This window comes from Herpailurus yagouaroundi, unplaced genomic scaffold (genome assembly GCF_014898765.1).
Source record: "Herpailurus yagouaroundi ecotype Mexico unplaced genomic scaffold, PumYag 140, whole genome shotgun sequence".
Taxonomy (NCBI): Eukaryota; Metazoa; Chordata; class Mammalia; order Carnivora; family Felidae; genus Herpailurus; species Herpailurus yagouaroundi.
This window is the reverse complement of record NW_024412395.1, coordinates 48688329-48701561: the sequence shown is the minus strand read 5'-3', so window position 1 is coordinate 48701561 and position 13233 is coordinate 48688329. Positions and strand designations below refer to the sequence as shown.

Here is a 13233-nt window from a genome sequence, read left to right as displayed (position 1 = left end):
TCTAGAGGGATAACAGTAAAAGTCTTAAAGTACTTTTGAGAATTATTTTGTTTTCCTGGGAATTTTAAGCAGAGTATCTGACATTTAAAATTGACTTTATTATTTTATCTAATGCTAGTTATTAAACTTTAGAGCATATATAATTTTTTCTTCCCTATTTTTTTTTTTTTAGTGAGAAAAGTTTTAACTCTACTGCTTTTCTCATGTAGAATAATATTCTCCTTATGGGGGAAAAAAAGTAATGGCTCCAGATTTAGTTGAAAAACCACATAAAACATTCAATAATTTGAAAATGCTATGCATTTACATCTGGTTTTACATTTAATATGTTTCCATATAGAGATATTGTTTTACCTTAATCTGCTTGGCTGGGGTCATCTCTTTCTCAGAATAAAGGACCTTTTCCTGGGCAGACTTTTCAAATTGCTCTTTTAAAAACTTTGTTGAAACCTTTGGAATCTCTTCATCCTCAGGTGTATCAATGACTGCAAACAGAAAAGAATACCAGGGATGTTATGTAACTAATAAACATGATGTTTGAGAAGGAAGCTTCTCACAATATATGTTAAATGAAAAGGTTCAAGGTACAAATATATGCATATGGCACCATTTCATTATGTAAGTTAGTGTCAAGAAATATAGGGAGAACAATGGTGGTGGTTATTTCTAGACAAGAAGTTGTAATTGAAGGAACTGTTATTTTAATTGTATATATTTTTCAAGTTTTCTACAAGCATGTTTTACTTTCATGCTTAGGAAAAAATAATATAAGTTATAAAACAAGAAAAGCACACCAGAAGGACAGAAAAGGAATACCTGCTTCCTTTGCAAAACCAAAATAAAGCCAAAATACAGACAGACTCAAGTAATGATTGGGTCACAATTGGCTTAAATCTTCCCTTTTAGCTCTTCAAGGCAACAAAACTTCTCATTCCCCTTTTATGGGCAAGACAGCCTGTACCTGTCTTATGCAAACTCGTACAGATTTGTCTATAGTTTAATTTCATGTATGTAGGTTGAAAACTGAATTTAGAAGTGTTAAAATCTGTTATTGAAAGTAATACAATCTAGATAACATTTCTGTTCTTAGGGAACTTGATAAACATTAAGTTTTACTGTAGGTGCCCGAGGCAAAAAGCAATTCAGAGATGACTGGCGTATCACCTTCTAGGCTTTTAGGATGAATTCATAAGACTGATGGGCAGTGAACTATTTTAGAAGCTTATTGCATCTGTTACCATAGGCAGAACCTAATTATGTATAGAAATACTACTTTGTCTCCTTTGGGACTGTGAGTCATAGTTATTAAATGTACTTAGTGGGAGGGATTATGCTTTGGAAGTCCTCCATTCAAACCCAGACACATGAGTAGGAGAAAGGCATACTGGGGTCAAATAATACCAGATTCTCACCTGTTTCTTGAACACATTGATGGAACTGAGAAGCTTGGTTTATTTCCTCAGTGTGCTTTTCAAGATGAGAGGCCTGTGTTTAAAGATAATTTTAAATAAATAAATGTTTTTAAGAAGTCAGTTATTTTAGTACTGCATATATATTCTTCATTTCACAGTGATTTTCATTCAAGAAGTCAGTGCACTTTGAGAGATGCTAACTAAACTTCTATCCCTTAATTAATTAATTTTTAATTTGAGAGAGAGGGAGAGAGAGCAAGCAGGGGGGAGGGACAGAGGAGAGAGAGAGAGAGAGAGATTGAGAATATCTTAAGCAGGGTCACATTCAGCGTGACCCCATGATCCTGGGAGCCAAAATCAAGAGTCAGATGCTTAACCAACTGAACTACCCAGGTGCCCCTCTATCCCTTGTTTTAATACATGGGCTCATGGTATAACAGAACATATATAAATTGACAACTAAAGTGCACTTAAAATTTTAGCATGATCATTTTATTTTTCAAAGAACATCAGTGCCAAAATGGGGAAATAGATGCTGATGTATATTGGTATTAAATACATAAAGGACATTAAAAGCAATTGTTTACAATGAGGTTAGAATTTCCACACAGTTTTGGAAATGAGAAAGTATTGTGTTTCTAAGTAGTTACCATTTCTGTTTCAGGAACGTCACTTTTGTGTGCTTTGGAGGCTGCTTGTTCATTTCTTTCCATTTCCTGGCTGCTTCTTGAAATGTCCACTTGGCTGCTGTGGATTATCTCCTGAAAGGAAATGAATGAAGAAATACACCGTGTTTTAATAAAAGTTTGAAAATGTTAACTTTTTTTTTTTATTAATGCAATTTTAGTGACAGTCTTCTGAAAAAAATTAAAGTTCCTCAGTGTATTAGTTTTCTTGGCTACTGTTACAAATTACTACAAACTTAGTGATTGGTTTATAACTGCACAAACTTAATATATTTTACAGTTCTATAGGTCAGAATCCCTGAATGGATATCACTGGGGGTGGTGACAGGTGTTAGAAGGTATGCATTCCTTTCTGCAGGCTCTAGGGGAGAATCTATTCCCCTGGCTTTTGCAGTTTTAGATAGCATGCTTATTTTCCTTGGCTCACGGCCCTGTTCCTGCTCAGGTTTCTCACACTTCCATTCCTGATTCTCTCTTCCAATCCCTTGTTCCATCTTGTGATTACATTGGGCCAATTTGGGTAATCCAGGACTCTCTCCCTGTCAAAAGGTCAGCTGATTAGCAGCTGTAATTTTATTTGCAATCTTAATTCTCCTTTGCCATGTAACTTAATATATTCACAGATTCTGCAGATTAGGACATGGGTATCTTCAAGAGCCATTATTCTGCTTACTACCCTTAGTAAGCTATAATATGAGAAAGATGAATCTCAAAACAAAAATGCAAATCCTTATGGAAAACAAATGTATTTTGTTGTTTATCAGCCAACTTTTCAGAAAGACTTTTCAGCCAAACTTTTTACAGAAAGACATTCTAGTCTCCAAGTTTGCCATCTAGTTTGATGACACATCCACAGTTCAAATGAAGAATATAACCATTAAATGTAACCAACATAAACAGACCATATTATGCTAGTATGTATGTCTCTCTCCATGCATGGGGCAACTTTTGATTTTGGTTAAGTTATCACAGGCGACCCTGGCTGAATCAGATACTTTGATGCTCCTATTAATTTTGGTGATCCAGCCCTGTTGTTACTATAGAATGTGATCTGACATAAGTATATGATTGATTGATTGATATGAGTCATTTGGCATATTGCTAAAAATCTTAACTTCAAAAAATAAGGATATGAAGAGATTCTAAGAACACATGAATTTGAACTTGTTTGAAGTTGGAAGTTCACTTTTATCTTGATATCTACATGACCATCAAATACTGTTTTTGAGGTCTAATTTTTAAAAATTTGTCTTTGTAGAAAATAGTCAGGTGAGCCAAGGTCCATTATTTTTCATCAAATATGAGCACTAATTTTTTTTACACAAAGTTAAATAGTTTTGAGCAGTCAAATTCTAATCCTTTAGACTAAAAATAAGTTTATAATTAATTAATGAGAACTTAACTTGTTTCTTTTGTTTTTGTTTTTTTGCTAGTGGACTTTTTCCCTCTAAGGGTATTTGGTATACAGGGTAAACGTTCTGATTAACCAAGCAGCAATCAGACATCTGCCTAGAGATATATAGCATGATCCAATCTTATTTTACTTTTCTAGGAAGGAGAATTAAGAAAAAAAGTTTGGATATTCTTAAGGAAAAGTTTACTTAATGAATGAATGACTAAAATCACAAAATTATATTAACAAATTGATTTCATTCAACACTCTATTTGCCAGAGAATGTTCTAGAAATGAGATGGAACAACAAACAAATCATGTACTTTACTTTCTCAAGAGGGAGTATAGAAAATAAATAATCCATATCCTTTCCATTAAGTTCAAATAATCAAAATTTGATTTAATAGGAAGCTCTGCATAATTAAGTTTTATTTAAGGAGATCAATAACACTGGGCTGCAGGGAACAATAACAATCATTGAAGGCTGCAAAGAGAAAAAATGCATGGTCTTTTCATGATCATTGTTTACAACTGTGACAAGCGTTTCCATCTATGAAGATATAATGGAAATATTCTTTTTTTAAGTTTATTGATTTATTTTGAGAAAGGGAGGGAGAGAGAGAGAAAGCAGGATAGGGGGAGATAGAGAATCCCAAGCATGCACTTCACTGTCAATGCAGAGCCCAATGTGGGGCTTGAACTCACAAACCGCAAGATTATGACCTGAGCTGAAGTTGGACGCTTAGCCAACTGAGCCATCCAGGTGCCCCTAAAGGAAATATTCTATGGCTTTCTTATGATACAGATTAAACAGACAATGAAAAAGCAAAGGACAGTGGGAACCTGAACAGTACCAAGATCCTTACTGAAGGGCACCATGATCCATTACTATAGAATCATGTCTCTACTTAGTTCCAGGTGAGAAGCTATGGACCAGAGACATGCTTATTGGTGTTTTAAAACTGGAATTAGTTAATCCCTACAACAATCAAAATTTCTGCCTGCTTTTGAAAATTTTGAAGATCCAGCAACACTGGGTTCACATTTCAACATGGGAGTTACTTGCTGGAACAAAGTAAGTAGTGGTCAACCTTTTTAGTTGGGACAGGTACTTTTGAGTTGGTCACTGTTCACATTATTCACTAATAAGTGACACCAAGTTGACATTAAAACAACAACAACAACAACAACAACGACAACCTTGCCTGGAACCTATAGAAATTTTAGCTTCTTATACTTGCTGCTAATCATCAGGTTGAATGAGTAGAGTTGGTGATTTGAATCTGTATGTAAGACAAATGCAAGCACTGGGAGTAAAAAACAGTAAATAGATGTAATTTTGAAATATTTTGAAAGTTACCATTTTCTGGGCACTTTATACTTAATGTGTATCTACTTGAGTAAAAACAATCCATGCCTATCATATCTAAGTATGTTTTCTTGTAAGAGATGACACAACATAAAGAGTACAAGGGTACATAAATTTTGTTTAGAGCTGGAAGTTTCTACTTATGTGCTATTACTAAATAGAACTGTAATTGCTACATTAGTTTGGTATGTTACTGTCCATATATCAATTTTACTGCCCCCAGGTTGCTATAATTTATATACAATCTATCTTAAAATATGCCAAGATTTTATTTCTATCATTACTGTGTTTCATATTTTGCAGCTAGTTAAGTTTGGATTTTAAATATGCCTTCCATTCTTCTCAGTTGCTGTGTCTACAAAGTACAGGGTTAGGTAAAATAATGGGTCATCATGATGCTCAGGAGAAATCAAATTACACAAATAAAGTGTAATAAAGAATTCTGGCAAGAACACCATACATAAATTCACACAAAACAATTAATAAAATTTGTTCCTGAATATTAAATTCAAATATAGCTCAGGCTGCAAGAGACAAAAATGCAGTTGTTCACAGATGGATTAACCAGGAATCAGAAATGGGGACTTTGTACTAACTCCCTCCTCTACTGGGTATGTCATAATATTGGGTAAGTCACTAAATTACACTTAATTTTTTTTCATTTCATCCCTCCATTTATAGAAAAAGGAATGATACATGTCTTCTAATACTGGAATTTAAAGAAGAGAATGTGGCACAACCACAAAATAATATGATGTTTGCATAGCTCATACCAATCTGATGTTGGCTCACATATTAGACAAGTATCTTACAAAAAGCTACCCTTGATATATATACTTCTTCTAAGGAGATTTCTCCAGCACAGGAAAGACATCACATCCTGCCTACCCAACTTACTATCATTATCGGAAAAAATGTCGTACATTTGTACCAATAAAAATTCAAACTCAGGAGCCTGGGTGGCTCAGGCAGTTAAGCCTCTGACTTCGGCTCAGGTCATGATCTTATGGCTCATGGGTTTGAGTTGCATGTTGGGCTCTGTGCTGACAGCTCAGAGCCTAGAGCCTGCTTCAGGTTCTGTCTCCCTGTCTCTCTGCCCCTCCCCTGCTTGCGCTCCCTCTCTCAAAAATAAATACACATTAAAAAAAATTTAAAAATTCAAACTCATTCTAGCGCAATGAGTAAAGAAAGAGTAGGACCAACTTTTTTATGGTGACTCATTATTATTGTGACTTTTAGGAGTATACCCAATAAAACAAAATGTGATGCAAGTTTGGCAAAATAGTGCATAGTAACTGCCTCACTATGGTGGGAAAAAAAGTTCATGCTCAATGCCAATAATTTAGCTATTTTACCCACCACTAATCTCATTTTTAATAAATCTAGAAATAGTTATGATGTTTTAATGCTATTTGTATCTTTGTCAGACATAATACCAAAAATGTGCTATTTATGTTAGCAAAAATGTCAATGGATTCAAGGTTTGAAAGAATAATCAGTTCTTCCTTTTAAGTGATGAGCATAACAATTTCTATTGATATATTTTGCTTCTCTAGATTTGGATATATTCAAATTCAGATGTGTTTCTTCTGCCATGAGTTTTTCTTTTTTTTTTTAATAAAAATTTGTTTAAAAAATTTACAATATAAAATTTGATTTCCCTAGGGTTTGAGCTTCAGGTTAAGGCTTTTCCACATTCACTATACAGTTTTGAAATCACGACTCAAAAATTATTTTCTGTTAGAAAACTTCTATAGAGAGTTACGTATTCCTGCTTCTTTTTTTGTTGTATTTCCATCCTCTCTGTAGATATCTTTATTACCTGTCTATCACATTTTATAGCCATTATTTTATAATATGAATCTCTCCTTTAACTAAACTCCTGTATCCTCAAATCTCAATGTTTAGCATCTGGCAGACAGTAGATGATCCCTCCCCCCTTGCCCTGAAATATCAAGGAGTAAGTGCATAGGCAAATAGTCATATTTTTTTCCAAGAGTGTAAAAATTTTATAATTTTAAATCTAGTTTAAAAATTGAGATTCTAAACTTTTTCCACATAATCCTCTGATTTTATTTTTTAGTATTTTGGCTGACAGTATTTGATACTGAACATTTCATAATTGGTAGAATTACTGAAGCTGATGTGTATAACAATAACATGTCAATCACTTTACAAAGTGTTCTCAGAAAGAGGCCCCTTGGTAACACTGCAAGTGATCAGAACATTTATGGATGAACATGGCAGTGCTGTGATGCCATAAGGAGTATTTGGCATCTTAGGAGGAGAAGCCTGTACCAAGAAAACAAAGAATGCACAAAGGCAACAAACATACAGAAAGGGAAAGAACCTTTCAAAACAGAAAAATATATTCTCAGATAGCCTTTTTATAAAATGATCTTCATGGTGCTAAATAGACTAGTTTGTATGTATGTATGGATGGATGGATGGATGGATGGATGGATGGACGGATGTATTTATTTTTAGTGAATTAGTATTCTCTGAGTTAATGAAATTGAAGGGTTGTTAGGCATCATCTAGAAACAGAATACATTGAGCAGAATTACTATGACGTGAAGAAAGCAAGCTGAGATATTTATGATCAATGAAAGACAATACTTTATCCTAATGCAAAATATTAAAAAAATCTTTTAAGATAAGGTAGTGACTTTCTCCTTGGAAATCATTGCATCCCTAAGCATGTTTGATTTTATATAGCTTCACCTATGCATTTATTCAACCAACAGCCCTTGAGTACCAATGATCTCCATCACATTGTACTAGGCATTGTCAGCATTGTTTTAATAAAAGTTTCTATAATTATATATCAATGTACTTAAATGTCTACCAATCATCTATCCATCTATTGCTGTATCTGTACAATATATAAAAATATATTCATATATTAGAGTAAAAAGTCTCAGCTTGAAATTCTCTTGAGGCAAGGTTTGTAATATATACAGGTGCATGAATTATGTAGTTTTATTACAAAAATATCTGGGAGAAGTATTATCAATCTGGGAGAAGTATTCAATTAATTTCACCTTTTTTTTCACTGAAAATAATTATGCTTTTGTCTTATTTAGCTACCAAGAGCAAAACCTAACTTTTTAAATAGAAAAACTTAAAAGTAGAAATATTTGACTTCAAAAAGAGGTTTCTGAATAAGCAATGCCAGCTTTAACTGCAAGAACTCTGACTGCCTCTTCTTTCCAAAAATATTATTTATAGAGCCATATTCCTGTTTCCAAAAATGCTGAAGATTCATAAAAAGGACATATAAAAGATACACTCTCAACTGGGCCATCAAACATATTAGTTATATAAATAACAGTATTTATTTGACAAACTCAAAAAGCAGGATACATATAAACATTCAATTTACTGTAAAGGATGCCCTCTAGAAGTTTTATGTAGATGTATGTTAAAGATATATATACGTATACAATATTTCAGATCAACATAGACATAAAGCATCTTAAAACCAAAGAAGCACTAGGATATAAATAAACACAAAAGTATGATAAAAGAGGCTAAATCTTAGAGTCTCAAGGAACAGTGAAATTATAAATAAAAAACTTGCAAAAAGAATGAAAATATTTTAAAGAAAAAAGAAAACCAGAGGTTACATGTATCTGCTAATTAATGCAAACCAAAATAAAGAAACAGAAGAATTCTACCTCTTCACTACCAACCCTCTCTCAACAATATCCAAGAGATTTATAAGCCCTGCCAATTCTATGTTTAATGATCTCTTGAGTCCATGCCCTCTTTAGCCTAAACTTTTGACCCATTTAAGTTCCTTATATTTAATCTATTTCAGTAGTCTCCCAACTTTTCTTCTTCCATCTAAACTTGACCCCCTTTATTTCAGTCTTAGTTAGCCAGAAACATGTTTCATCAGTGCATATCTATTCATTTTACTCTCCTATTTAAGTTTCTTCAATGGCTCTTGATTGTCTTAGAAAAATGTAACAGTTCTTTAACATAACTTAGAATTTCTTTATTATCTGGGCTTCACCTGCATCTCCAACTTCACGCCTCAGTTATGCCTCACTGTATTCACAAATATATCATACTCTTTTTACCTTTTGTGTAAGATCTTCCTTTTGCCTAGAATGCAATTCTATATTCGTGAAAAAATTATTTCAAATCTCAGCAGGAGCATTCTCTGTTCTCACATGTCCTCCTTAACCATCTTTCATTCAGAGTAATTTCTGTCACCTCCTTGTGTCCCAACAAACCTCATTTATATTTTCTATCACAGAATAATTGCACTTTAATTTTTGTTATATGCCTATTTCTCTGATATAGTGAGCCCCTTGAGGGCAAAATAATATACTCATCATTGAATTTTTGTGCCTGACATATGGTGGGTGCTTAATGACTATGAGCTGAATAAAACACACACACACACACACACACACACACACACACACACACACACACAACACAGACTCCAGAGTCATTCTTCTTGAGTTAGGACCACGTTTGCTCACTTTCTTTGGGCAAGTTAGTTAGATCTTCAGTGTGTCCATTTCTTGTCCTCTTCCCCCTACCCCCAAATACAAAGGACTAATAAGGGAATAATAACAGTGCCTGTCTCAGAAGGTTATTGTGAGGAGGAAGTAGGTTAATATATGTGAACACCTGGCTCATGAGTGCTACATTAGTGTGTGCTATATTTACCTAACAGACATTCATTGAACACTTACTTTGTGTCAGCTATTTACACAGTAAACAAGGCAAAAAAAAAAAAAGTATGGGATGAAAGTAGGTTGTCTATGGCTTTTCTGTGAATTTTACCATCGAACCTCACCATGAATTTTTCATTACAGAACAAAGCCCAGAAACTAAAGAAGAAACAAGTTCTAATACATACGTTTGTTTTTTTTCCCCACCAGAGAAATAGTGGATTTGGGTGGTTTATTAAAAGAGAGATAAGCAAAAAGTGCCTGTGCATATTATGACTCTGCCAAATCATTCTGGCTGCTAGGACATGGAAATACTCTACAGAGACATGGCCAGAGACTGCCTTTGTGATCACCTATTCAGTTTTTCTATGGTTCATCTTCATGAACTGATACCCAGTGAACAGTCAGTTCATAGTGATTTCATCTACAATTACTCATTTCTTACTACACTTAACTCTTTCCTAAAAGTCCTGTTGTATGACTCTCATGTAGACAATAAATTAAGAAATGTTAATATTTGTAGATTACATATCTTTTTATCTCATCACAACTCTCAGTTTCAACCATCAGAGTCTGACTGATTGAAACAGGAAAGGTAATTTGGTAAAGAGACATTGGGTGGCAGAAGTGGGGAGTGGAATTTATAGAATTTCCAAGATATCCAAAAATAAGACTTGGAGATTTTATAGATGGTAACAGAGCTGAGTAATGCTGCAGAACCGTCTGGTGAATGCACCCATGCTGCTGACACTGAACACCAGACACGTTCATTGCCAAAGCTATCAATACTATATAATGGATGCTGCTTCTAGAATAGTTATTTCTTGAAATTGGATGTAGCTAATCTCCTGCCACCAGCCATAATTAAAATTAATTCCAACACAGTCCCTGCTTCTGATGTCATTTCATTACTTCTTTATGCAAAGTCTCAGTTGGAGTATCTGATTGGTGCAGTCTAGTTCATAGATCCCAGAATCCGGCCAGTCTAGGAGAATAAGTGTACGGTATTTGCAGCTTCTCTAGTGGAGGCCGCTTCTGCCTCATTGCGTAGAGGAGTTCCCAAGTATAGAAGGAATTTCAGATGTCAAAAAGAATGAAAAGTGCCCATTACCTCTGCTAAAAAAAGTATTATTTATGAACACTGAGGTCTTCTTAACCAAATGGAAACCAGTTAAAAACACAAGTATAGGTATTTACTTTTGACAACAGATAACACAGAAAACACTATGTCTTATAATGGAATAGAACTGGGCCTCTTTCTTGGCAATGTATGTTCCATATGACATTACAAGTACATGTAGGATGACTTTGAGACAGTACAATTTGCCTGCTAAGAGGTCATAAAGAGTTCATGGTATACAAACCTGCCTCCTTCTTTTACTATCTCTCTGAGTCTCTATGGCCATCAGTCTTGTTCATTGGGAGTAATGACATTTCAAATTTTTATATAAATTCCAAATAAAAGGAAGAAGCCCAATAACACAGATTTGGCTCTGATGCAAGCATTTCTGTTTGCATTTCTGTGCAAAAAAAGCAGTGTAATTCTTATTTTTTTAAATGTTTATTTATTTTGAGAGAGATAGAGTGAGAGAGAGAGAGAGAGCAAAAGTGGGGGAGGAGCAGAGAGAGAGCGAGAGAGAGAGAGAGAGAGGAGAGAGAAAGAAAGAGAGAATCCTAAGCAGGCTCTGCCTGACATGGGGCTTCACTTTCAAGACAAAATCCAGAGTTGGACACTAACTAACGGAGCTACCCAGGTGCCCCAAAGTCGGTTAATTATTAATTATGGTTACAAATGAATTATTCTGATCATTTGGGTTTTCTTCAAAATAAGGAAAAATGGGGAAAAATAAAAGGATAACTAGTTGCAATTTCACTGGTAAATATATCTACTAGCAATATGGGGAATGGAAAGAGATTGAAGTGGCAGATAGGAATATTACATTATGGCTGGTGTTTGTCATCAATTCAAGTGACAAATCAGGTAAATAAGTCACAACTAATTTCAGACTCACTTAGAAGCCTCATTTGTAGTCTGCTTGGACAGAGAGTGGGGAACCACGGAAGGAGATAGATATGAAGGGCTACCATTGATTGAGTGTTGTACACAAAGGAAATGTGCAAGGCTCTTCACACTTGTATAATGTCTAAGTCATTTAAAATTCTACCATTCCTAATTCTACATGATGATTACACATGAACGTAATAAAAGAGATTGAAGGAAGAACGCTATGCAAAATTTTAAAGACAATAAACATATACCATGAATATAGTGTTTTTGTAAGAATTTCATCAGCCAGCTAATTTGAACCAATGTTTTTAACACCTAAAAGCAGTAAGTGATGTATTCAACTTGCTTATATTATGTGCTTAGAGTGCGTTTGAAGTAGGGATAAGAAGAAAGGAGAGGCATTATCTTCAACCAGTTAACTATGCTGAAGAACTGCACAATTCTGAGATGTCTTCAAAGAATCCAAAAATTAATAATCAACTGCAGTAATTTGTATTGTGCATTAATTCTTAAAAAAAAAAAAACACTGGGTCTTTCACTAAAATATACTTCCTTTTCGCTACTATAGCAGGTAACTACACATTTTCCTTTCTTTTAGGGTTGGTGATTCAGTGAACCATCTTTTCTATTAGTATAATATTGGTCATCAAGTGCCAAGACTCAACAAATAAAAAAATCAATGCCAGAAGTTTGAGGGGTCTCAAAATTGAAAAGAGGTTCTTATTAAAAAGGACCACAGACTATTTGCTTTAAGTATATGCTTAAGTAGTTTCATTTTACATAAAAAATATCAACAACTAATAAAAATTGAGCCACTTAACTCCTATAATTTATAGAAAAAAAATCGGATGAAATGAAATTTAAGGACATACTCTTTGATCTGTAATGGATTTCCTCCCAATTAAACTTATCAATACCAGTGCACTGCAAAGGACAGAAAACCTACCCACTTGCTGGAGGCTCATAACTGCAGATTAGGTTTGTTCTGTAAGGATGGATCAGGGCAGATGAGACGCAAACAGTCATTGATAAAAAGGAATGACAGGTCTTTAAAACATTTCAATTATAGTGGTCTATGAAATACTGGAAGATAAATACTTGACCACATATCTCAAGATTATAAGAAGAGAGATTATACTGAGTGTAAGTGCCAAACACAGAGCCGTGATTATTAAATGATTTAACAAGCATTTTGTGAGAAATGATATTGTCTATCTCACCACTCTTTTTAGAGGAACAAATCAGCATACTTACATTTGGTTCTAATATAGAAAAAGTAGTTTTGTGTGTGTCTATAAGTTTCTCATGGATAACTTTTTATACTCCCTCCTCCCCACAAATTATTGCTACTTTTCTTTGTCTATTTTCTCTACTCAGATGGTATACTTTGTCAATATCATAATTCCCTCCACAGTAATGAAAAAGGCCCAGAAAAAAGGAGTTGAGGGGAAAAAAGGGAAAATTCCTGTGTTTGATCCTCCAAAAGAAAAAAACAAAGACAATATAATTTGGGGGGACTGTTGTTATTTTTAGAATAATAGCACAAAATATTTATGATAAAGTCCCACAAACTGAACCCCAGCCTAAAGTACTGACTTCATCAAAGTTCCTCCAAATCTCCCCCAAATATTTCTAAACATCGTGTGATATGATGAATTTTAGTATTCAATT

The 13233-nt window shown here is 34.2% G+C and overlaps 1 protein-coding gene across 3 annotated transcripts in view; it reads right to left on the bottom strand.

The window, feature by feature from the left end:
- The window catches only part of LOC121030650 (xin actin-binding repeat-containing protein 2-like), a 74342-nt gene that overhangs the window by 20879 nt on the left and 40230 nt on the right, over positions 1-13233 (bottom strand). For all 3 annotated transcript variants that reach the window (XM_040475277.1, XM_040475278.1, XM_040475279.1), the window contains 3 exons: positions 2063-2173; positions 1413-1485; positions 355-485 (listed from right to left, as the gene is read on the bottom strand). In XM_040475277.1, the coding sequence (XP_040331211.1) occupies positions 355-485; positions 1413-1485; positions 2063-2173 (315 nt within the window). The remainder of the gene's footprint in view (positions 1-354; positions 486-1412; positions 1486-2062; positions 2174-13233) is intronic.